The 26479-nt window shown below is 48.8% G+C and overlaps 2 protein-coding genes across 7 annotated transcripts in view; both read right to left on the reverse strand.

Annotated features, from left to right (window-relative positions):
* Positions 1-2944: 2944 nt before the first annotated feature.
* Positions 2945-5773, reverse strand: LOC311367633 (neuropeptide FF receptor 2-like; the record flags this gene model as incomplete). The annotated part of the gene is given in 6 exon segments (XM_084486444.1): positions 2945-3956; positions 4358-4457; positions 4970-5299; positions 5614-5681; positions 5683-5702; positions 5705-5773. Coding segments are annotated over 6 exon segments (1599 nt in total).
* Positions 5774-6565: 792 nt separating this feature from the next.
* Positions 6566-26479, reverse strand: part of LOC311367850 (electrogenic sodium bicarbonate cotransporter 1-like) — a 34635-nt gene continuing 14721 nt past the window's right edge. Inside the window, exons 6-26 of one of the 6 annotated variants that reach the window (XM_084486695.1) lie at positions 26279-26446; positions 24890-24966; positions 24251-24408; positions 24029-24116; positions 22710-22864; positions 21613-21729; positions 20853-21027; positions 19514-19647; positions 17929-18200; positions 17053-17108; positions 15975-16175; positions 14328-14441; positions 12900-13061; positions 12120-12298; positions 11931-12003; positions 11119-11187; positions 10711-10884; positions 9736-9903; positions 9463-9553; positions 8968-9041; positions 8394-8512 (exon numbers count right to left, since the gene is read on the reverse strand). In XM_084486695.1, coding sequence (XP_084342821.1) covers positions 8998-9041; positions 9463-9553; positions 9736-9903; positions 10711-10884; positions 11119-11187; positions 11931-12003; positions 12120-12298; positions 12900-13061; positions 14328-14441; positions 15975-16175; positions 17053-17108; positions 17929-18200; positions 19514-19647; positions 20853-21027; positions 21613-21729; positions 22710-22864; positions 24029-24116; positions 24251-24408; positions 24890-24966; positions 26279-26446 — 2675 coding nt within the window. In that variant the 3' untranslated portion in view covers positions 8394-8512; positions 8968-8997. Of the gene's footprint in view, positions 9554-9735; positions 9904-10710; positions 10885-11118; positions 11188-11930; positions 12004-12119; positions 12299-12899; positions 13062-14327; positions 14442-15974; positions 16176-17052; positions 17109-17928; positions 18201-19513; positions 19648-20852; positions 21028-21612; positions 21730-22709; positions 22865-24028; positions 24117-24250; positions 24409-24889; positions 24967-26278; positions 26447-26479 lie in introns of all 6 variants that reach the window. The other 5 variants (XM_084486693.1, XM_084486694.1, XM_084486696.1 and 2 more) reach the window with 5 other exon arrangements.

Here is a 26479-nt window from a genome sequence, read left to right on the forward strand (position 1 = left end):
TATAATACTTGATGCAGACAACCTCAGACATATGAAACATGTGAATGGATAATAATATATGCAGAGCCCTCCCTCTATTGATTTGTTATTTAATTACCAGAAATGACTCACTAAAGACTAGGTAACGTTAAATCAGTTCATGTTCAACGTTATTCTCTCAAACGATTCTATTCTCCATAAAAACTTTGAACACAAGTGTTTAACGATTGTGTAATCAGATGACTGATGTGTGGTTTGTGAGTACTTATTTATAATAAAATCTAAATTAATTTGTGCTGACAACTTTTGTTTTTCTCATGTTGCTGATAGTACTGACAAACCTTTAATAACAGTTGTTCATTTCAACATTTGACAATTACAAATATTTTGGACTAAATGACCTGCCAAAATTGGCAAGTAGTAGTGCAACTACAGTATATTAAAGTATAGTAATATTTATTATATATTCATGATTCAAATGACAACAAAAGTGACAACAAGGGGTACAGCAAATTCACACAGAAGGCAGAACAGAAATCTACAGCAAACACAGATATTCAGTGGGCATTAACACATCCTGCTCTCGGGTGAAAACCGCTAAAACTCCTGGGAGCCTAAATGGCTCTGGACCCTGAAGGTTAACAATGTCTTAAATAAGACAATCTGCAGTCAAATGTCTCGTAATCCTTATGGCAGTGAGGGAGCAGGAGGAGTTGTTAAGATAATGGTGTTAATGGTTCCCTGGGGTATTTCCATAATGTGTACAGATGGTTATTTTGCTCCTAATGCTCTTTTGGTATTGTTCTTTACAAATTAGTGCATTTTTTCTTAAATTAAGATTAATTTAAACTGCTTCAATAAAACGGTTAAAATTGATATATAATAATATATATATATATATAATGCCTTTATATTTTTTTCAAAAATATTTATTTTATACAATGTGTGGGATTAGAAATATGATTGACATGAAAGTCATCCATTTTTTTTTATATAGCACACAATTAGCTATCATCTCTGGATTTGTGGTTGGAGAATTCTTACTTGTCCAGAGCACTGCACTGCTTGTCCATGAATACCTTTTCTTCCAGGGTTTTCCCATCTCCCACAACCCTGTGCTTTAGCCTACATATTACACAAGTAAAATACAACAATCTGTTATGTTATTTTATAATTTACAGGAGCTTGCTCTGATGAACTCTGATGATCCTAATTCAAATAAGCAACTCTAAAATCATTTCACTGTAAAAGATACTACAACTGAAATACTAGCCATCAAAAGCCTTGTGACCTGTTCTCCACGTTGACTGAACCAGGGCACGGGCAGTAGACCTATCTTCACTAGCTTAGTCTATTACCCTTACCCTGGTACATGAAAGGAGTAGACCCATGTGATGGAAAAATTCATATGTTGCTACCGTTTAGTCATATAGGATTTGTTTTCCATTCTGTGTATTTTCTTGCCATCCTGCTTTTCCCCAGAGTCGTCTACATATTGACCTTTGTGCTTGGTTCAATGTTGTCAAAATCTTAACCCATGTGCTCTGGTCAGCTGTCCTACCTTCCTCCTCAGAGTCAATCAAAATGTTAATCTTCGTACTTGGGTAAACTGGTCGCGAGGGAGAAGACATCCTCTTAGGCACTCTTCTGCTTGATGAGAACACAGGCGACTCTGTGTCTTGGGTAGACATTACTTGATTTGATTCTTGACATCTACAATGTGGGGAGGATCTGAAATGGTATAAATAACTCTGTCAAACTGTATGTCTGGACTCACTCTGCTCGAGAGGAGTCGAATGTATGCATGCATTAAACCTAGGTTAATTGTCTACAAGTATTGGGTGCTTTTATGCATTTAGAAATCTCATCTGTCCTAGACGCAATATCTGTTAAAGGAAATTGCCGCGACACCCATCAATTGTGTTATGAGTGAGACGTGTGTTCATTCCAGACAAAGTTCTGTTAGTCCTCATGGGCATTAAAATAACGTGTTGATAATGAGGTGTGACATAACCACACTACATATATTACACAAATCACAAAATCGGTCAGAATTCCACCATAAATATTTATCACCAACCAACCACTTCTATAAGGGTGATTACAGTGTTATAGTGATACTGTTCTGTCAATCACAGTGTGGCAAACACTAATTGTATAAAGCAACCGATGAGCAAACATATTTTTGTAAACACTTGATAATAGTTTGTAACCACATTGTATAAAGTCACAATAAAGTACATGGCCAAGATTTGTGAATGTACAAACAAATGAGTGAACTACCTAGCAAGGAGGCAAGTTTGCAATCTGTCTTCAAATGTTTCTCAAGATGATGATGATTCATGATGGAAAACATTGTGAAATATTGTGTAGACCTACATGACCTTCTCCTTCTCCCTTCTCCGCTGCTGGCCCAAACCTATGGAATCCCCTTCCACCCCATATAAAGTCCTCTACCACCCTTGCCAGTTTTAAGTCTAATTTAAAGACATACCTTTTCACTCTTGCTTTTAACAACCCTTAACCTTGTTCTTACTTTTCTTTTACTACCTTTTTTTTTTTTTCGTGATTTTACTCTATTTAACCTGTTTTATCCTATGTTGTTCTTTCTATATATATTGCTTTCTTTCTACTTATTTTTTACTTATTTTTTAAGCATTTCTTTTTTTAGTCAAGACCTGTGTCTTGACTAGGGGGCCCCTTTTATCAACCGCCTGGGCCCCTTTTATCAACTGCCCTGCCCAAACCCTGACTTCTGTCAATGTAAAGCATTGTATGTATTTAAATGTGCTATATAAATAAAAGTGACTTGACTTGACTTGATGACACTCACGGCCTAAATGAATGTGCTGGATGCTAGATTGTTGTTCATTTGACGTAGAGCTGAACGAATAGTAATCTACACAAAGATTTAGACTTGGCTAGCAGCATAAAACAAATATACATAAGAAGGTTCAAAACATACCTAAACTTGAGACACCTCAACTGGGCCTTCAGTGACCAGTTCATGATCATCCTGCTCCTCACTGCTCACAGACACACACCTCTCACCCTGACTCCAGCAGGGTCCCTCCTCTGCTCCTCCGCCCGGCCTCGACGCTAACCCGCTACTGCCAGGGGCTCGCGGCTGGGTCCCCTGGGGCCCGGCGCAGCTCCCCAGGAGCCGCAGAGAGATGGTCCTCTGTTGCTCCACGACGGCCGCGCACAGCTGGAACTTGAAGGCGGCCTGGAAGCCCCGGTGGAAGTTGTCGTTGAAGAAGCCGTAGATGATGGGGTTGACGCTGCTGTTGAAGAAGGCCAGCCAGTGGGACAGCGGGTACGCGTAGATGTTGAGCACGCGGTGCTGCCGCGCGCTCAGGTCGGCGTAGTCGCTGAGCAGCATCAGGGTCCACAGCGGCAGCCAGGACACCACGAAGAGCAGCGCCACCACCAGCAGCATCTTCACCGCGCGCTTCTTCTTCCGGGAGATGGTCGTCTGCCGTCTGTCCGCGGCGGCGGCGGCGGCGGCCGGCCTCCCTTCGCCGCCGCCGTCGTCGCCGCCGTCCCCCCCCGCCGTGCCCCCGTCCCGGGTCCCTCCGCTCCCGCTGCCCCCGCTGCCCCCGCTGCCGGGGGGCGGGGCGGTCTTGAAGAGGGCGAGGCCGATGCGGGCGTACATGACGACGATGAGCGCGAGCGGGGCGAGGAAGATGCTGGCGAACAGCACGGTGGTGTAGACCTTACGCATCCGCTGGGTGGGCCAGTTCTCACGGCACCAGTAGAACGGGCGGGAGTCGGCGGCGTAGTCTTCGTCGTCGTCGTTGTCGTCGTTGTCGTTGTGTGGTCCGGTTCGGATGCGGACGCTGTGCTCCTTGGTGACCTGCAGCATGAGGCCGGAGGGACACATGATGGAGACGGCCAGCACCCAGATCACCACCAGGATCACCTTGGAGAGGCCGATGGTGATCTTCTGCTTGAAGGGGTACACGATGCAGCGGAACCTGAGGGGCGCCAAGGGGACGAGACAAGAGAGCACGTTTGACAGCCAGCTCGTCGGGAGCAGTCAGGGTGAGGGCGTCTCGCTCAGGGACACCTCGACACAGCCGGGGGTCGAACTAGCGACCTTCCGGTTACGTCAGCATGGTCCCTACTCTGTTCCTCCGCACGGTTTTAGTCAAGCCGCTCTACCTCCTGAGCTACTGCCGCCCCGGTGTCCCTGGGGGATACTGGCCCATCCCTTGGGGAGATTTGAATCATGGACTTCTGACTGGTCGATCACACTGGCTGAGTAGCTCTCCAGAAGTGCCCTGATATTCTGAGTGAGACCCTCCAAACAAACACATGAACCATGAACCATAAAACCACTATGATACACAACGAATACAACGCAAAGACATCTCACCGGTCCACAGCTATGGCCACCAGAGTGAAGACTGAGGCGGAGACAGAGATCCCCTGGACCATCCCGCTGAGCTTACACACAATGCTGCCGAACGGCCATCCTGAGAGACACAAAGAATCAACAGAATCCACTCTCTGTCTTATACATTTAAAATACATATTGAAGTCGTTTTCAGTTCCTACAAAGCAGGATTTTACAAGGAACATGCATAAATTAGGTTTTGGGTATGAAGACATATTGTTTTTAATTTGACACCTTGTGCATCAAGGTTGCTTTTTGGTATACAAGGATGTTTACAGGAATAATAAACAGGAACATTTCTGGATGCATGCCTTGCATTTGGTATACATTTTGATTAACATTTAGAAGGCCTATGTCTATTGATTGGAAAGTCTGCATTGCAGCAAAGCAAATAGATGTGAGCAATACATTTGCCATCAATAGTTAAGTTAAACATGAATTCGAGAACATTCTCATACTCATCTATAATAACACGTTTCATGTCCTACGGGTCTGATGGGTTGAATAAAGAATCAATGTAACCTATGTATCGATTGAGCTTTGAGTGATTGAAGTTTGGCAGAACTGCTTCAAACTGCCCGTCCCTCTGACCTGTGATGATGTTGTCGATGAGGGTGGTGGGCATGCAGAAGATGCCCACCAGCATGTCGCTGATGGCCAGGTTGAGTATGAAGATGTTGGTGACCGTGCGCATCTTCCTGCTGCGCAGCACGATGAAGCACACCACGCCGTTGCCCGCCATGCACAGCAGGAAGATGAGCAGGTAGGACACGGCGAACACGGCGGCGATGGACGGCTTGTGCAGGTAGAAGTCCACGTAGGTGGTGTTGGGAGGGCCCTGCTGCGGGGCCCGCGGCTCCGGGGCGCGGAGCGGCGGGGAGGAGCTGTTCGGACCCGCGCTGTCAGTCATCATGACGGCGTCTTCTCAGGGAGACGAGAGAGAGAGAGGAATGGAGAGACAGGGAAGAGAGAGGACGAAGGGATGGCATTTTATGTTCAGAAAAAAAGAGCAAATCTTGGTAGATTAACGGCAAATCCTAATCACTAATACATCACTCTGACAAGAGAGTAATAAATAATAGCTAAATAGACTTTCAGGATTAAATAATAATGCTAATACTCAAATTTAAATAAAATACAGACGCTGCATGTATCAATTATTCTAATTCAAATGTTATCCTTAAAATGAACAAAAACTTTGACTTCCCTGGTAGGCCTACAGTATAAGTCCTTACCTGGAGACAGAGGCATGAGGCTGTAGAGATGTTTCATGTTTGCCTTTCGGATCCCAACTCTTTCCAGACCAAAAGAATACAATCACCCTCCAGACAGAACCAGGACCCAGCTGCTCAGCACGGTGACAGGTCCCCGCTCAGTGGACAGGAGCCCCGGCATGAAGAACACTAGCGTCTTAACCAGGCCGGCTAATCCTACTCTCCATACATCTGGGAATATCAGGAGGTGCTTAATGCATGCTGCGCTTTGGGGATCATCGATAAGTGGAGGAAGGAACAGTGATGGCTAAAATGATTGGAGTGTACTTATCACCATATACTTATTTTATAATACACCCATGTGATATACTCGATCAAAGGGGTTATTGCTAAAATAATATCCCAAAACGGAGTTTATAGGTCTCCAAGTGGTGTGATCGAGGCGCTCTGGCGCTCTCTGCTGGCTGTTCCAGGCGCTGCCCTGCTCACAGGAGGCCTCATCATGTGCGTCCTTTTTTTATATTTCACGGGAGAGCATGAGAATAATAACAGGGAAAACGTTCACGTTAACCCGTCGAGTATATCCTTAATAAATAGGTGTGTGTCATTTCCCTATTGCTCTGGTTACGTTATCACAGTTTTTTTCGCATGTTTTCTGCATTCCTCGATTTATTTAATTAATTAATTAAATAATGAATCCTTTGGCAAGAAAGAAAACAAGAACGAACTCCGTAGCTGTTCAATCTAATTATTCGAATTAGGTTCAACCAAGTGTTAGGTTAGGTTCTACCACTTTGCCTTAATGTCTCATGAAATAGTACAAAGGTCTGAACTCAATTCAAATCAAAAATATTCTGTTACCATCAAAACCTCCAATTTCTAATTACGTAAACATTGCAATGTAAACAACGAACATTACTTCAACTTTTTTATTGTTTTGATACATTGATTCATTAAATAAAAACTACGGCATAAGAAACTCTCACCCAAGCCTTCACCTCTGCCTTCTCTCTGCAGTTGTGATAGCATGTATGATTTCTGTGTAGAGAATTGTACATTCATTGTGAAGCCCAGATAATATAAATACAGATAAAGTACTGGTAATCTAAAACGGAACAAGGCGAGTCTCACTCGCTTCAGGTCTAAATATTACAGCTACTAAAATATCAGGGTCTTGTCCTTCACCTTATAAATAACTGCATTCATTATAGAATTAGGTCCACATTAAATAAAAAAGTATTCATTAGCACACTGATTGTGCATGTTTTTAAATTACAAAATTAAAAAAAAATCAAGTACCAATTAGATCTATGAATATTGATGGAACATATGAATATCAGATCTCTGGCAGTGATAGATACAAACATCATTGGAAAACAAACAACAGTCTGACAGCTGAAACTTGTAAAAATGTTCTTAACATTCAGTTTGACATTGAGAATTGCATAGTTTCAAAGTATTTGGCCTGAGAAAATTTTAAGTTGGCCAAAATTTATAAGAGTAACAGGATGCTGCAATAACTGACCATAACAAATTAGAGTCATTTGCCTTTCTTTGGTAAAAATGGCAAAAATGCTTGTAAAAATGTAACACTGGTCAAATATTATGTTGTAATCCCAAATAAAGACAGCGTACCTGCATAACTTTAAGATTACTGCAGATGAGTACACCATTGTTGCAACATTACAAAGCCTCAAATCTTTAATGCTATGAATAGATGAAACAGAACTACAGGTAACCGTTTTGTTAATTTCTTTCAGTGTGTAGAGCCTGGCACCTCCATAGAAGGTAAAGGGAGCGATAAAGCTAAGACCGTCTCCCTTAACAGGGAACCTGCTCTGATACATTAGTAAACTGCATGCTCAGGGTGTGCTTTAAGTGAAGGATTTTAACGTGGTAGAATACAGGTTGTGGTATTAAATCCTTGATTTGCTTGTAAAGGGAGATTGAAAGTAAAGACAATAGTCATCTTGATTGCAAAAGAAATGCAACTTTACAGCGTTTAAAAAAAAGAATAATCAGGGTGCATTGCACATTTGTGTTTATAACTGCAGATTTAAGGAGATCATTAATATCTCTAAAATATAATGGAACATAATAAACACATGCATCACATGTTAATAAAAAAATGGATACAATATATATTTCCCCATAACAGATACATGCTATGACCTTGAACTCTTGACCCTTTAAATATAGCCATTTTCTTATGGTTTAAAGTAATTGATTCTAGCAGTACAGATAAAATATAAAAAAACGTGTAAGACACGATACAATCCTAAAAATTAAAAATGAAGAATCAGATTTTCGTTGGTTGCATTTTTACAAAATCACAAACAAAGTACTACACGGGTATAAACGTAAAATAAAAACCTTTCGCAAGGACGTCACTTTTGGTCTGAACAGTCATAGTCCACATGTCACATTATCAGCGTCTGAAACACCTTGTTTTTCAGATTTACCTTAAATAAAAAAAGTACAGCTTTTGAGGGGTGCCTTCTAATTAAACGACGCCTTTGCATATGAAACCTCAGAGTCACACTAAGATCTGCACCGCAAGGTCGTTCGTTGCAAGCACACCTGGGAGGTAGGAGGCCCAACACTGTCCTCCTATACCTGGACCCTCCAGTGACGCACTCGACACGTTTCACATTGACAAAGAACGGATATATTTTAAAACAAAGAGCCCGTCCCCCTACTGGCAGAGGGTGGTGCTGCGGTGTCGGGCCTGGTTGGGTGAGCTAGCGGTGCTGCTTTTGATGCAGATGTGCTTTCCTGGGTTTTCTCAGTGCTGCGGGCGGTGGATGGGTTTTACATGGGTGTCTCAGAGCCTTTCTTCCTCCAGTAGAACCCGTTGCTTTCGGCGGCCAGCTCCATTCGGCTCTGAGGGGCAGACTTCTGATGGGGATCCTTGTCTAGACTGGAGCACAGAAGGGGAGAGGCGGTCAGGGTTTTTTAGGAAAGCACCGCCGTCCCAGAAACGGTACAAGCTCACCTGATGAATACTTGAGTTCACTTGAGTTCACTTGAGAACATCTCGAGTTACACGTTTCTTTCAACAATACAACGTGCCGGGTAGGCACTTGGGACTTACCATTCCCGACACAATACGAAAATCGGTTAAAACGTCAGTGTGACATGCAGCAGCACTCTTGCATGCGTATGTGTATGCAGACACAGCAGCACGGGTCAAAATGATGCTTCTCTAATGAGATGGCTAAAAAAAACCACAACTAGTTAATATCAGGCAGTAACACAGGCCATGCCGTCTGCAGATATCCCACGTTCTGGTCAATATCGATGTTTTTTGACCATCAGGCAATCAATACAAAGTTATCAGAAGCAATGCGGGGCAGGGAGCCAGCGGATACTTACTCTGCCAGTGTGAGGGTGTCAAAGTAGGGGTCAGCATGCTGAGTGCGGGTTGAGGAAAGCTTTTGATGAATCTCCTGAGGAGGGAGAGTGGACGGAGGGCTTTTAACGTTTAACCCCCCTGAGAGCCAGACCTCCCGTGAAGCACAGCGCAACACACACACACACACACACGGTGAAAGCAGGCCTTTGTTTGAATCGCTTAGTCATTGTTGCACACCGGAGACGGCGCATCCAGACACAACAAAAGGAAACATACCACAGGTGTTAAGGAAGTAGGAGTCGTATTTACGCAATGGTTATGATAAGCCTCGAGACTTTCATGCGGAAGCAGAAACAGACAGCGGGCCCGTTGTATTCCTCTCATGCAAGCGAAGGGTGAAGCATCTCAAGAGAGCAGGAAGGAGGAAGAAGATTGATTGTCATTCCTTTCCCCAGAGAATGTCTTTGTGTTCTTAGAAACCCAAAAGGTCACCAAATATCTGTACTGGTACTCACTATCAAACTGAGTCCCCAACATTGGCGTCTGCTCCATAGTATCCATAGAGATTTTTATACCGGGGATATGTTCGTGGGAGGGATACTCAGACTGTGGGGGGGGGGGGGGGTTGACGGAGAAACGGATCAACATTATAAAATAAGCTCGCTCCGTGGAGGCGGGCCATGGACATGTGATCGAGCGGGACACCCTTCTCTCAGAGGTCCCGGACACAGGCAACGCTCAACAAACCAAGAAGAAGAAGAAGAAGAAGAAGAACGCGGTCAACTTACAAAGTCGTTCTCACTGTCGATGCTGCCCTTCTTCTTGCCGCCCTTCTTCTTCTTCTCGTCCTCCTTCTTCTTCTTGTCCTTCTCGGGGATGACGTCGTCCAGGTAGCTCAGGTCGTGCTGGGAGAACAGGTAGTCCATGGCCTTGCGGACCGCCACCAGCGCCAGGATCTGAGCACAAAGCGGTCCGTCATGGCACTGTACGGACACTTGACCATCGACGGTGACCAGAGGCCAGGGGCCACAACAGTTCATTGGTGAGGGTAGTGGGGGGGGGGGGGGAGTTGGGTTCGACAGGTTCTGGGTTTGATTCCCGATCTCCACAGTCTACCTGTAGGCATCCTTAAGCAGGACACACTACCCCCTAACCTGCTCCTTGGTCATCTCAGACCCAGCAGTCCTACTGTGTTATAGCAGGACCTCTGGTCCATCAGTCCTACTGTGTTATAGCAGAACCTCTGGTCCAGCAGTCCTACTGTGTTATAGCAGAACCTCTGGTCCAGCAGTCCTACTGTGTTATAGCAGAACCTCTGGTCCATCAGTCCTACTGTGTTATAGCAGAACCTCTGGTCCAGCAGTCCTACTGTGTTATAGCAGAACTCTTAGGTGGAGAAGGCACAGAGCCTTGACTGGAAACCAGAAACTGACTGGGGCGGAGTCATGCCTTGTTTCCTGTTAAGCAAGATAAGATATTTTACTGAGTGGATCAAACTATCATAGGAGGAAAGGGGGGGGGGGGGGGGGTGGGGGGTGAATTGAAGCCCTTAGTGACAGTCTTTATTATGTTTTTACAGTTTACTACTGCAGGCAGCTCACCGATCCCCAACTGTTTGTTTTCCGACAAATGATTGGCCGAAAAACAAACACGACACCCGAAGATCGTGAAACTCCCCCGTCGTCGCCCCAGACCTGATCCCGTCCGCTAGGGGACCCCCCCCCCCCCCCCCCACCCCCAGCTTCCCTCGGTCGGTCACGCACCATGACGGGGAAGACGATGGCGGCCACGGTGGACTTGAGGATCCACAGCAGGGCCAGGCAGAGCACCTGGATGAAGGTGAAGAGGTGGATGCGGCGCTGCGGGACGTGCCGCAGGTAGATCAGGTCGGGCTGGTGCTTGGCGGGCATCAGCAGCAGCTGCAGGCGGTCCATGAACTGACCGAACGCACACAGGAAGAGATCGAGAGCGGAGATAAGGAAAGCAATAAAGCGTCGGAAGGCGAGACGGGAAAGAATGCCGTCCAATAAGACGTGCTTTTGTTTGTGCGCTGGGCAGAGGTGCCCGTTCCGATTGCTATCAGCGTGAGAATTTGGTTGTTATGTGTATGTGTTTGTTTGTCGGGGTGTTTCTAGGTGAAGGAGGGTGAAGCCACGTTCCGGGCGTCCCACCTGGACTCCGTTGAGAGACGCCACGCCCATGTAGAGAAACACTCCGTAGAGCACGGGCATGGGGATGAACTGGAACACAACAGACACAACTTTAGCAGCCAGGACATGACCTGCATTATGTACATATAGGCCTTTAGTGCGGGGCTTTAAACACCGCTGGTGATGAGGAGAACGTATGCATCAAGTCGGTGGATTGGTTCAGGAGTCTAGGTTTTGAGTCTGGTCTGATGCTTTCAGCATCTCATTTTAAGTTTGTAATCAGCAGGCTCGTCAGTCATTTTGACGGTCATAGTAAAGCATCAAATTATTGTGTTCGGTCTTCGCTGGTATTTGGCAATGACTGAACAACACTTTAGCTTCCAGACCACTCAGCCCTTAAAGTTCTAAAGTTATAAAGAAGTTATAAATAAACAAGTTATAAAGACGAACATTGTTAAAAAACAGAAAAAAAATCTATTTTTGTGTTTTTATCAATAAATCCACAGCTACAAAACTCCAGAAGAAGAGTCTCGTTTGACCGATGATTTCGTCATTTGGCCACTAGAGGGAGCCTAAGCCCCGCCCCCCGGCAGGGTGTCACTCAGTTCACATTTTTGGCGGTGGTCGTGGAAACTGGAGAGGAGCCTGAACCTGATCTGAAGGGCAGGAGAGCACGTGTATAACACATCATCCCCACCTTCGGCCTCACACATAATCGGAGGATGGCAAGATATAAAACGCTTGTCAAATTAAAACAAACGGCCACAGCGAGTCAACCCTAAAAGAGGCGGACAGTAATCCACGTTGCCCACGGTTACCCTCTTAATACGGACCTTGAGGATGGGAGCCATGAAGACGGACAGTCCGGTCAGGATGAACACGATGACCCCGGTGACCCTCTGCTCCCTGAGAGGAGGAAAACAGGAGCGTTAACACACACACACACACACACACACACACACACACACACACACACACACACACACACACACAGACACACACGCACGCACACACACACACACCTGACTCCCAGGAACTTGGGCATCTCCCCGGGCGCCGAGGTCTTGGTCTCCATCTTCAGGGAGTCGATGTGGGCGATGGAGATGACGGTGGCCGCCACGTACCAGGGCAGGCCGGTGAAGGAGCACACGATGATCAGCACCGCCACCCAGAACAGGTCCAGGTGGTAGCCCGCCCCTTTCTGCAGGAGGACCAGTAGAACCGCGGCGGTCAGGAGTCACGCTCAGACCGAAGGAGTCAAACTCAGACAGTCACACTCAGACTGAAGGAGTCACACTCAGACTGAAGGAGTCACGCTCAGACTGAAGGAGTCACACTCAGACTGAAGGAGTCAAACTCAGACCGAAGGAGTCACACTCAGACTGAAGGAGTCACGCTCAGACTGAAGGAGTCACACTCAGACTGAAGGAGTCACACTCAGACTGAAGGAGTCACACTCAGACCGAAGGAGTCACACTCAGACCGAAGGAGTCACACTCAGACCGAAGGAGTCACACTCAGACCGAAGGAGTCACACTCAGACTGAAGGAGTCACACTCAGACTGAAGGAGTCACACTCAGACTGAAGGAGTCAAAACATTGGTTGTTTTTATTCTACTTTCTTTCTTTTTTATTATTATTGTATTCTCATTTTAAGGGAGAGGGTCTGTTATGAGGAGAGGGAGTGATTGGAGTCGCTTTTTATTGAAGTTTACCATGTAGAGAATACATATTACCGCATATCACTGCAACACGGCATCCACGCTGTACCCCGACCTGTACACAACAGCAGCAGCACCCACCTTGAGCTTGTGCTCCTTGCGGTTGACGATGACGGCGGTGATCTGCTGGTCCATGAAGATGAGGATGGTGACCAGCAGGGCGGGCAGCGCCGCCGCCAGGTACACCCACCAGGGGTTGGCCCCGAACAGAGGGATGAACCAGACGCGGCCCGGGTGGGTGGGCTGCAGGAGGGGGGGGGGGGCACAGGGAGCAGGGCAGATGAGTTGGAACGGAGGACGTACCCCTACAGCGTGATGAGGACATAGACACCCAGGAGGGGGTCCGACCAGACACAGTCCACAGGTCAACGGAGAACTGGACCCGAATATTAACAATAATAGTAAATACATTACTGTTCAAAAGTTTGGGGTCACTTGGAAATGTCCTTATTTTTTTTCAAGAAAAGCACAGTTCTTTTCAATGAAGATGACATTAAATTAATCAGAATCACAGTCTAGACATTGTTAGTGTGGTAAATGACTATTCTGGCTGGAAACGGCCGATTTATAATGGAATGTCTACATAGGTGTACAGAGGCCCATCTCCAGCAACCATCACTCCTGAGTTCTAACGGTACATTGCTGAGCTAATCGTGTTAAAGGGTTCATTGATGATTAGAAAACCCTTGTGCAATGATGTTAGCACAGCTGAAAACTGTTGAATCTGTTGAAGTGAGAGTGTTTCATGGAAAACATGGAATTGTCTGGGTGACCCCAAACATTTGAACGGTAGTTTATATTATTATATAATATATAATTATATAAGTAAATAAAGGTGCCAGCTGGTCCATCTCTGATTTAACTTGTGCATACTGGTATGTATGAAACCTAACGGCCGTTTCCAATAACACAATGTACACGTTTGTCTGGCGAACACGGTCATTATATCCTCCAAACATGAAGAACATAATTAATGACTCTGTAAAACGCTGAAATGAACGCCCGCGGCCACGGGGGATATTAAAGCGCTGGAGTACGGTTGCATGACGGCCCCGTGCGCGGCCTTCACAAAGCTGCGTCTGTGCGGGCCATAAGACACCCCGTTCCTCCCCCAGCACCTTCAATCACCCTGTTACGTGATGCATGAAGAGCTCGTCTGAAACCCTACCATGTTCTCTCTCTCTCTCCCTCTCTCTCCCTCCCTCTCTCTCTCTCCCTCTCTCCCTCTCTCCCTCCCCCTCTCCCTCTCCCTCTCCCTCTCCCTCCGCGCGGCGGGGAGCTGGAGTGAGGTGGACAGTCTTAGTTTCAGGTAAGAGTTAATCTCCTCCTGGCCGGGTGTCAAGAGACGGTATTAAAAAGAATAAAAGAAGAAGAAGGAGAATGTGTTCTGGGAAACCGGAGGGATCTGAGTTGTGGGGAGATGTTGGAACTTGGCAAGATATGATCATCAGTGTTAGTTAAACCAAACAGAAACTAATCCCCCAGAGAGAGGAGGGTGGGGGGCGGTACCTTGAACTCGCTGGGAACCAGCAGCTTGGGGGTGTTGACGCCCACCAAGGCGTCCACGCCGCAGAACAGGAAGATGGTCAGGATGATGGCGAAGTCACTGATCAGCTTCCTGACCTGGGGATCAGAACGTAGACGGGTTTGTGTCGTTTCATTCAAACAGACCTTTTACATGCACGTATGTTTACACCGCCGTCGAGAAACCAACACACTGGATGTCACCTGTGAAGCCCCACTTAAAGAGCAACTCAAGTCGAGAGACCCGAAAGCACATAGCCTCTAGCGGGGGTCGTTTTTGTTAACGCAGATTCCACAGCAAAGCAAAGTGAGTCCACTCAGAGACCGGTCGTAAAAGACTCCCCTGGAGGAATGTCCAACGGGACCTCCTTCAAAGAGCTCCAGGGCTCACTGCCCTGTGACCTCCACCTGGGATCCTCCGCTCACACACCACTACTGGAGGAGGATTAAGATCCCGGAGCTGATGAGACGCCGTTCCATTATTACGGCAGACACCCAGAGTCAGAACATTATATACCTTTAATCTTCAGGTTCCTATCAAACAGGTTATTTGATAGGATCAAAAGAGGAGCGGCAAATATCCATTGACGTATTCACGAGAATCGACGCCTGGAGCAAACTTTATTCAAGCTAAACCATTTAATCCTCACTGTGACTCATGAACTCCACTCCACTACGCCGGTCGGACTGCGAGGGCATCCAGCAGAGAGCGGCCTGTTGGGGGCCATTTACATTTAGGGGATTTTGCTGACACTCTAAATAAAAGGTGCTATGACGTGCCACCAGGTGTGGTGGGATTAGCCGTTACAAGCCGTTTTGGAAATCTGCCCCTTATGGCATCACAAGTGGGCGTGTCCACCTAGATGTGTGCTGGATAGATCAGCCTACCCAGTGGACCGTAGCAAACGTTGCTTATCTATCCGTCACACATCTAGGTGGACACGCCCACCTGTGATACCATAAGGGGCAGATTTCCAAAACCGCTTGCAACGGCTAATCACGCCACACCTGCTGGCACGTCATGGCACCTTTAATCCAAAGCGACAAACAACCTTTCATCCACACATCGACGGCGGAGTCAACCACGCAGGGCGACAGCCGGCTCGTCAGGAGCAGTCAGGGTGAGGCGTCTCGCTCAGGGACACCACAACACTTAGCTAGGAGGAGCCGGGGATCGATCTAGCAACCTTCCGTTTACCAGTCTACCAGTGCTCTACCTCCTGAGCTACGGTCACCAGCGATATGATCAAATAGGTGTTTACGTATATACAAGAACCAATGCGTGGAAGATCCGATGAGCAAACTTTATTCAAGCTAAACCTTTAGGCCCAGTCCCATTTCTCTCCCCTTAACAAGAACACTTGCTTTGAGTGCCCTTAGCTGCAAGTCAGCTCCCGAGCTGGCTAGCGTTCAAGGGTTGATTTTAAGAGAAAATAGACACTCCCACTTGCTCCCTTAAGTATTGGGACACCCTACCGCTTCGCCGGATCGCACAAAATCTAGGGTTAGTGCTCTAATCTAGGGGAAGGGGGAGAATTGGGACAGGGCCTTAATCCTCATCGTGACTCATGAACGCCACTCGCCCTACGCCAGTGGGACCGCGAGGGCACAGCGGAGAGCGTCTGCACTCACCGTGGTGGGGAAGAAGCGGCTGGTCTTGAACTTCTTCAGGCACATGGAGCAGGTGTAGGTCCCGAAGAACAGGATGAAGGACATGAGGGTGATGTCCGGTACGAAGTCGCAGGCGCTGCCCTCCAGGGAGCCGCCGAGGCCCAGACACTGCTCCTTGTCCAGGGCCGCCCAGGTCACGTTGACCGCCGACACGTTCCCCGGCTGACACACACACACACACACAGGGGACATGGGACTTTAGGTCATGCTTTTGATACTCGGTTCTGATTGGTCGATGACGGCATGTTGCGGTCGGTCATTTCTGAATACAGACCGCATCCATGAATGACGGACCGTTGCTATGGACGCAGTTCCAATCTTACAATCGAGCAGACCTTCGTTTTTGCGGAAGCAATACAATTGCTTTTATATCAATGAAATTGTTTATTATATTTTGTGATAAATTAATGATTTCTTTAGTAAGTAGGCATGTAATAGAAGGCATAACTTACAGCCTCTCATTAAGTAAGGGATAATGTATAGAACGCCGGCCATTATCGGGAAATAAGCCCAGACAGGGCGAACCTGAAGGGGCTTATTTCCCAATAATGACCGGCGACGTTCTATACATATGCTTCTATTACCTATGCTTATTACACCGCTACTTGCCAAAACAATAACTTCACATGGTGTGTCTTTTTACAATTTATTTGTTACCAGCATTCGTAGTGATGATCAGCAGAGAAATAGTCCGCCAAAGACGTTGATGTCGCTTAGCAACCGAGTAGGCTTGGGTTGATAAGTTACCGGACTACTTGCGGAGTGATACGAAAGACGTGAAAAAATACTCCACTTTTCTTGACAGCGGTCATTATATGCTTAGCAACGGTCATTATTGAAAAATAATTCACCGCCAGAAGTCGGGAAGGCCCATGCAAGTGAACAGAGCGTTCCACAGCATTGAGAAGAGCCGTGTAATAAGGTGAAATAATAACCTGCTGGCTGTACTTTATCCCTTATGTTCCCATACTGTCATTTGATTATGTGGCTTATTATCCATACAGTCAAATCTGAAAAGAAAACTGAAAACACGACCTACCATCGGAGTGGTGCTGCCCCAGGAGGTGTCATTGCTGTTTAGATCCGTCAAATTACCTGGTCAAAAAATACAATATAGAAGATAAAAAAAACTAATGTTACAATTGGAGCCATCAGAATTGGAATATTTCCAATCAGTCAGTTCTCTTTTTCATGAGGCAGAACCAGGCGGCTCCTATGTTTACTCTAGTACTTAAAGAGGTGTGCCTGGATGTTGGCTCTTGTTCTCCGGCCTCGTGTCATTAAACGCCATAAAGCTTGTGGCTCGGCGCGGGGCGGGGCCCGGCTCAGGGGGCCTCGCGGGGCGGGGGCCCGGCTCAGGGGGCCCACAGGGTTGTCTTGGCTCCTCCTGGGCGAGTGCCGAGGTGTCACTGAGCAAGGCCCCTCACCGCTCCCCACCAGCTGGCTGTCACTGAGCAGTGGGCCCGCCCGCCACTGGTGGCCACCTTGACACCGGTGTCAGTGTGTGACTGTGTGAATGAATGAGTGAATGAATGTGTATGAATGGGAGGTCACTGGGTTTGAGAGGCCTGCGGTACCCAGTAGGGTGGGCCTACCTGGTACAGGGGGTGAGGGGGGCCTACATGGTACGGGGGGGTGAGGGGGGCCTACCTGGTACGAGCGGGTGAGGGGCCTACCTGGTATGGGGGGTGAGGGGGGCCTACCTGGTACGGGGGGGCCTACCTGGTACAGGAGGGTGAGGGGGGTGAGGGGGGCCTACCTGGTACGGGGGGGCCTACCTGGTACAGGAGGGTGAGGGGGGTGAGGGGGGCCTACCTGGTACGGGGGGTGAGGGGGGTGAGGGGGCCCTACCTGGTACGGGGGGCCTACCTGGTCCGGGGGGGCTACCCGGTAGCGGGGGGGTGAGGGGGGCTACCTGGTAGCGGGGGTATGCAGCGACAGTCGTAGTGCGTGACGAGGTTGCTGTCGAAGCCCGTGTTGATGGGGTGGTGGTGGGCCAGCTTCAGCATCTTCTTGAAGGCGTCGTAGATGAAGATGAAGCTGATGAGGGCGGAGAAGCCCTCCTCGGTGAAGCGGGTGAAGTACTGCACCAGGAAGCTGGCGTCCGTGGCCACCAGCACCAGGCAGAACAGCCCCGACCACAGCCCGATCCACAGCCGGAACTCCAGGTAGTCAAAGCCGTTGGTCCTGAGGGGGGAGGAGTCACAGAGGACACTGATGGGGAGGCCCAACTACTGGGTTTAATCTGTAATCCGGGTTTAATCCCCGGGTTACATGTCTGCAGCCCAACGTGTATAGGGGCTTGGACATTGCACCGTCGCATAGAGATGACGGCTCCATTCTGGAGGCAGAGCTTTCTCGATGCTAGTTATTGTGTTGGAAGTAAAGTCTATTTCAGGTCATTGTTTAGTCAAGCATCGTGAATTGATTGTCATTATGATGAGCCATAGTGGCGTTTGAAACCATCCCAGCGTTTCTCATGAATCCATTTGGATATGACGCTCCTCCTGATGTGGGTTTTGCGATGCCAAGATGTCCTGGGGCCAACCAATAAGTGTTTATCGCGGTGGATGACACAAACACACGCAGCACTTCACAAGGCAAGTGTAACATCTAGTTAGGAGCCATGTTTAAAATGTGTCTGGGCCCGAGCTGCGAGTTCATGACTCGATTAAACATCAATCGCCGCTGACAGCTCAGACGAGCGCTTACAGCCGGCCGCTCAGGCGTGCAATGGAAACATGGCTAGTGGGCGTGGCCCCGCCTTTATTCAGAGAGAAATCAAAAGAGAATGAATTATTCACAACGGAACATAACCTGGTCTCGGCTGGCCGTGTGTGCGTGCGAGCGAAGGCTGGCCACAGGATGTGGATTTGGACTTTTATCAGGAGGCGGTCACAACCTACAATCTGATGGCGACTGATTGGGACAAGCGTACATTTCGGTGCATTTTGCTTTTCTTTCGGGTTTCAATGTGTGTAGTGACGTGTTAGTGGAAGCTATCTTTAACATCTCTGTCCTCGTCTTGTGGTTCCATGTGGGCGCCTGCATGTCACCAAGTGTCAGATCGCACAGGAAGTGGACGTGAGAAGTGTGGAAGAGGAGGAAACCAACAGAAAGGCCTGCAGCCGTAGACTAGTCACTATATTAAGTTTGCTCTGACAAAAGCTTGGTTACACTTCAGCTTGGTTTCACATCACAGCGTCCGGTACAGTCTAAAGTACATGCTGTGTAAAAAGCAGTGTCACTACACGCATTTTATATGCATATAATAACATTAGGGAATAGCATCCAGCTACACCCTGCGGCAAGCGGTTGCTAAGGAATAGGCAAAAAAAGCCTAAGTTACAGAAACAATGCTACAGTCAAAACCTTACTACACATTCACGTCATGCCTGGACATACACGGACACTAAGGGACGGCGGAAGGCACCAGAAGGGACAGTTTGTCCACCGCTGTTCACCACGGCGGCTGAGCTCTGGGGCGGACGTGGACTCACTTGCTGAAGTTGAAGAGCAGCCGTTCGAAGACGAGCACGGGCCCCGTGCTACTGAGGATGGTCAGCGGCTGTCCGGCCAGCAGACAGAACACGGCCCCCGTCAGGGCCGTCCCCAGGAAGCTCTCCAGCACGCCCTGCAACACACCGGCACTTAGGACTGCCCTGTTCCCGCGTCACCTCAGAACCAAGGCACAGCCAGAGACTAAATGAAAGGTAGATTCATGTCAACTGTTAAGAGTCAGTCTGCTTCCCCTGATGCCTTCAGCGTATAATCACACACACACACACACACACACACACACACACACACACACACACACACACACACACACACACACACACACACACACACACACACACACACACACACACACACACACACACACACACACACACACACACACACCCAACTGTGGGTTTTGTCTACGTAACAGACCAAAAAGGTCAAAAGGTTAGCCTTGGTACACCCTTCCCCCCCCCCCCCCCCCCCCCCGCCCCACTTACACCCAATACACCCCTTTAACCCAGGCGCCATCATAGGACAACTAGAGATTTTGCTCGTCACACTAATTACAGGTCTGCTTTATTCACGTCCCAGGGCCCTGGTAGTAGACTGAACCTAGTGCTTAACTCTCCTACGTACCGGGGGCACACGGAGGTAGACTACACCTAGTGAAGATAACCCCCACACTAACCCAGCTCAGTGTCTGGTACCTAGAGGCGAGCGCTGAGAGCCAGGGCCCCTGCAGGGGGGGGGGGGGCGGAGGGCGGTGGCGTGCAGGCAGGGTGTCTCGGGCACATGAGTAAGCAGACAGGAGAGGCTGCTGGGTCAGGTTGAGCCGCAGCCATAACAAGCCTTACCATGGCTCCTGTAATCTGGCTGGCGGGTTATTTAGAGGCCGACTAATTCCCCCTGACACGGGCTCGTGAGGCCGAGCGCAGCGGGGACAGAGTGGACCGCCGCTGGCGGGGGGGATGACACGAGGAGACAACGTTTGCCTCGTGACGTCTGGTGGCGTAGGACAAAAAAGCAGGGATCCCTGCTTTGTCGACCGGGACCACACCTCCGCGTGACACTAGTGCCCAGAGACAGAACGAGAGCAAGGCACGTGGCTGAGGGGGGGGGGGGGGGGGGTAGAGCGGGTCGGCTGGTAACCGGAAGGTTGCTAGTTCGATCCCCCCGGCTCCTCCTGGCTGTGAGTGTGGTGTCCCTGAGCGAGACGCCCTCGCCCTGACTGCTCCTGACGAGCTGGGCTGTCTACTTGCGTGGTCGACTCCGCCGTAGTGTGCCGAAAATAAGAACTGCTCATGTCGAAAAGAGGAGGAAGGGCCGTCTTACCTGCATGTTTTCCGTCGCGTCGCCTAGCAACCCGCCAAAGGTGATGGCGTTGGTGACGGTGCCCAGGTAGATGAACAGAATGGTGGACAGGGTCTGGATGTGCAGCGCGTCGTAGAAGTCGCTCGCAAAGAAGGGCAGCTTCCGTTTGACGTCCAGAATCAGGCCCCCGCAAAACCTTAAAGACAGCAGTACGACTTAACACACACAACCAGGCAAACACACACACAACCCTACAATTGAACACACACATAAACACAAAACCAGACATCCTAGCGCACACACAACACTACAATCTAACACACACACACAACCAGACATCCTAGCACACACATACACACACACACTAGCACACACACACACACACACACACTAGCACACACACACACACACAACCATGCAACTTAGAACACACACCCATAGAACTTGCGCGCACACACGTGAATGTCAAGGTGGAAAAGGATCTTGTTGATCATATGCTGAAGCGCCACCAGAGCACCAGCCTGGATGTCTCAGGGTCTCAGGATTCAGCCCGGGGTGTGATGGTGAGGAGGTGAGGAGCCTACGAGCGACCCTCAACCCTCACCCTCACACCTGGTGGAGGAACAGAGGCCCCTGAGGACACAAAGGAGGACCTCAGGCCGTCCAGCAGACCGGCCCCCAGGGCCCACCTGTAGTCCTCTCTGAAGCGTCTACAGCAGGAGGAGCAGGAGGAGGAGGAGGAGGAGCAGGAGGAGGAGCAGGAGGAGGAGGCGTTAGTTACCTCCTGGTGCGCTGCAGCTCCTCCCCGACCTCGTGGCCCCCGCCCCCCCCGGGGCCCATGTCGTGGGGCGTGTCTCCGTTCATGGAGGGCATGTCCACGCCGGCGTAGTTGTGCTTCCTGGGGGACACAACGGGGACATGGTGTTCGGTGTGAAGCCTTGAGGAGATGCTTTGTGGTGTTTGTTTAAGACGATTCAACACCGGATGTTTGGCCCGACAGTCTTCTCAGTACGGGCCTCAGATGATTGGAAGTGCCTTCCTGTTGAACTCAGAGAAAGCCCCAGCTATCTATCATTTAAAACCAAACTGCAGAGATGGATTCAAAACAAACCAAACTACAATCATCAATAGCTGATCTACCTCGTCCTAGGCACTGCCCTTCTCTGCACTGTACTTATTTTATATTTTTCACGTCTCCTTTCTCTCCCTCTCTCTTCTCTCTTTTTAGCTTTCTATCCTTCTTGCATTCTTTCTTATTAATGAAATGTAATAACTCTGGCACATTCACATTTTGAGTGTAAACAAAAAAATAAATAGAGAATCTTCCCTTTGGGAATTCGAAATGGGATTTCTGTACCATTTATTGATATAATGTGTATCAATATTTTTGATTATATTTTATATGAATGTGGTCATAGTCATATATTCCTTGGCAAATGTGAGATGTCATTTTTGAATTATTAACGTAAACATGTGTCATCATAATACGACTCAACTTTCTAAAACACACAGCAATAGTAATGGCGGGAGGAAAATACAGGAGGGACAGTATTGATCCCTCATGATTGGCTCATGCAAAAGTGGGCGTATCCGCGGCTCCCGAGCAGTGTGTGAGCAGCCTTCACACACTGGTGACCTTCCACTCCTTTGATTGTCAAACAAGGGGAGCCATGCCATGACGTCATTGGCTGAACGGCACAACAGACCCCTTCTTACAGAGCAAAGTGTCATCCCAAAAAAGAGATTGCATTTTATACATGCACGACCTTTTGATGAATAAATAAATAAATAAATTAATAATAATAATACAACAAAATGGCGGTGAATGATGAGACCCCCTGGTGGAGCCGAGGTCAAAGGTGAAAGGTGAAGCCCTACCTCTTGTCTGCGGAGGGGAGGGACTTGGGCGGCTCTATCCGGATGTCCGGGTCCCACTCCCCGGGCGGCAGGACGATGACCTCGTCCAGGAACTCCTCGATGCCGGCCAGCAGGTCCTGCCGGTCCTTGGCCTTGTAGGCGATGTCGTGGAACACCTGGCCCCCCCAAAAAAAAAAAACACCTGAGCAACGGATCAGCCCTGACAACCACCCCCCTACCCCCCCACCACAGCATGGACCCGGGGCCACAGAGAACCCCACCACAACACCCCCCCCCCCCACCCTGTGGGGTGGTCCTCTCAAAGCGTTATCTCTGTCGCCAAACTGCCAGGAAAACCCAGGCTTCATTAACCTTTAACTGGAGGACATCCTGGAGCACAACATCAAAGGAAACACTGTGATCCTGAGGCAGGGGGTGAGGGGGAGAGGGGAGGAGGAGGGAGGAGGGAGGTGGAGGGAGCAGGGAGGTGGAGGTAGAGGTGGAGGGAGGTGGGGCAGTAGGGAGCTGGAGGTGGGAGGAGCAGGGAGGTGGAGGAAGGTGGAGGGAGCAGGGAGGTGGAGGTGGAGGTGGAGGGAGCAGGGAGGTGGAGGTGGAGGGAGCAGGGAGGTGGAGGGAGGTGGGGCAGTAGGGAGCTGGAGGTGGGAGGAGCAGGGAGCCGCGTGGGAACTCTCCGGGGCCAGGAGCAGCCGGCGTTACGCGGAAAGGGGGAGTAGGGGCTGTTAGTCAACATTCCTCGATAGCGCTGGACAGGAGGGGTCACTAGAGGTGGAGGCTCTTCCTGAACGCACACCGACTATGAGCTACGAGGCAGCGCAACGGCAACACGTGTGCACACACCGGGGTCCACAGAAGAGACCATGAGAGCACAACATGTCAGGGGAGGCCTGCAGGCCAACAGAGAGTGGATGCAGACTGGGGAAGGATATTAACCAATGGACGGCATGCCTCAAAATCAGCTAACACAAGTCAGCAACTTCAGATTTTAATGATAACTTTACATCCTCATTAGGAGCACCATCGTCACAGGGCGGAACTATAAAAGGAAGCCCAAGGATTTTCCATATCTCCATTTCCCCCCCCCCTGATAGAGGCTTATAAGCATTTGAGTCAAAACAACCACAAAAGGTTTATGACCGACATGCTGCCATCAACGCCTTATCAACGCAACATGAACTGTTATGAAACTCTTTTTTTTATGTGTCCATGTAACAAAAGTACCAAATACCTCAGACCGGGGGCCCACAGATTATGTTGTGACGTAAATAACACAACCCGATATCCATAATAAAAAACAGAAGTGTACGAGAATCCCGGGTTACCTCGTCGGACATCAGGGTTGCGATGGCCCGTCCGATCTCATGGTAGGACTTGGCCTTCCCCTTCGGCCCGAGGAGAACGAACAGGAACCTGAACGGCGCCCAGAGAGACGGACCGAGAATCAGAAGCAGAACCAGAAGGCCCCTGACTCAGTGACCACGCCGTCCCCCAGGTGCTGGTGGAGCTGGTCGGCGTTGCGGGCGTTCCTCCGGTTCCTGCCTTACCTGGTGGGCACCGGGACCTCGGTCAGAGTCCCCAGCATCACCGCCTGCTGGAGACGCACAAACGCCACGAAGGGGGTCTCCAGGAAGTCCACCTCGCCCACCAGCACGTTGGAGGCCTCCGCGTCGCGGGGGAGCTTCTTCATGAACTTGTTCCTCAGCTGGAGACCGGAACACACACACACACACACACACACACACACACACACACACACACACACACACACACACACACACACACACACACACACACACACACACACACACACACACACACACACACACACACACACATTAATAAGGTAAGTATAATAATCAAGCCCCTGGTGTTGATGTAACCAGCATTGTTTCGGTGAGCCGCAGCGATACTTTGGCGACAGAGGTAATCACTGGAGATACGCTTGTTGCTGGTTCCAGCGTGTGTTTACCCAGCAGGGAGAGTGTGAGGGACCTTATCCGTCCGAGTATGGCTTTTCCAGCTCCGTCATCGCCTACCAACTCGTGTAGACACACTCAGAGGTTGACCTCTGCACAGCTCTTGGCCTTGTGTATGAGCTCTGAGCCCCGGGCGATGACGACCGCGCCGGGGGGGGGGGGGGGGAACTACAAACAAACATGGAGGAAAAGAGTGTTGTGCGTTACCTGGTCCCGCTCGGCCTTCTCTGCAAAGTCGCCCAGGCTGCTGGAGGTGGCGTTGCGATGGGTGGTGGTGGGACTACCTGCAATGGGCGGGGAAGAAGAACAGTACAATCACCATGGATACTGGGGAGGGGGGGGGGGAGCGGCCTTGGCATGATATCAGGGTCATTTGAGGTAACAATATTTATGAGGATATGGAAAACGGTGACTGTGCAGTTTTGTGAGGTCAGACTCCTTGTAGACTTCCACACCATTGAAGGTGTTGCTGGCCATCAGCCAAGCTTGTATTGATTTGACACAGTGGGCTATAATGCAGGCTGGGGTGTGCAAACTTATTAATGTGCGGCCACAGCGCAAAATCCTTTTTAATCACAAGTTTTTTTTCCTCTTTTCCGCATACAAATCTATACCGGAATCACCTGCAATGATTTGATACGGCAAAGCCAGAGAAGTGACCAAGCAAAAAAGGCAAGACTTCCCGGGGCTTACTAAGGATGAAAGGTCTTCTAATGTGACGCAAGGACGCTTTTCACTTCAGACCTGTGATGGAGAGCTTCACCTGGATCGTTTACAACACAACGCATGCAAAAGCGCCTGAAAGATTTTTGGGAGAAAGGAGAGAAGTAAAGGAACTGTGGCAACAAGCTTTTCCTTACATTGAGTTTCCTTAAAAACAGCACGATTACAGTACTTTTAGTTGTTTCATGTCCTAGAGCGTTGATTTCAGCTCAGCTCAAACCTGAAACAGCAAATTCTCTTAAGCTCAGAAAACCTCCTTAAAACGTTATTGTAGTTATATTAAAAAGGCATCATTATCATTCCATAATTAATAAGAATTAAGATTGAATAATTATTCAATTTATTTCTACTACTATAATAATTTGTAATATTATTATTGCAAAGGCTCCTTGTGGTTAGCATTTGTGGCTATGCTACATCCAGAGGAGGGGTTCCCGACTTACAGATGTATCCCAAGCTAGACCTCCTGAAGAACCCATCGCACGGTTCCTCACAAGGCCCGGGGGACTCAAGAGTGCTACGGGCTTCCACACAGAAGCCCAGCGACAACGGGGGAAAGGAGGGGCAGGCGCCAAGCGAGAGAGGAAACCAGCGCAGAGAAAGAAGAACAGAACAGAGGAAGAGTTTAAAAAACAAAACAGGCAGAAAGTGTTAGTATCCATGTATGAAGAAGAAAAAGAAATCAGGAGATAAAAATAAGGGACTGAGAAATGTCAACCGTTGATGAAAGTATGCAGTGTTAGATTCAAGGTATTGAGGTGTTGCTGCTAAACAAAACTGTTAAAATTGTGAAATTGTGGAACATATTTAAATGGTTGTCGTTTTTGCCCCGGTCAGAGTAAAGAGAAAGATAAGGCTAGGCGTTCAAATTACCGTTCTCCTGGTTGGAAAACAGCCGACTAGCGCTGGAAACCGTTTTGCCGATGTCAGCGAGAGAGCGCAGGTTTGACTTCTTGGTCTGGTGTCTGTGTTTCCGTAGCAACGTGTACATGATCTTCTCCTTCAGGTCTCCGTTCAGCTGGTCGTCATCGGTGATCATTTCTGTCGGATGGAGAAAAGATGGAAAAAAAAATA

Source organism: Micromesistius poutassou (genome assembly GCF_964030765.1).
Source record: "Micromesistius poutassou genome assembly, chromosome: 22".
Lineage (NCBI taxonomy): Eukaryota > Metazoa > Chordata > Actinopteri > Gadiformes > Gadidae > Micromesistius > Micromesistius poutassou.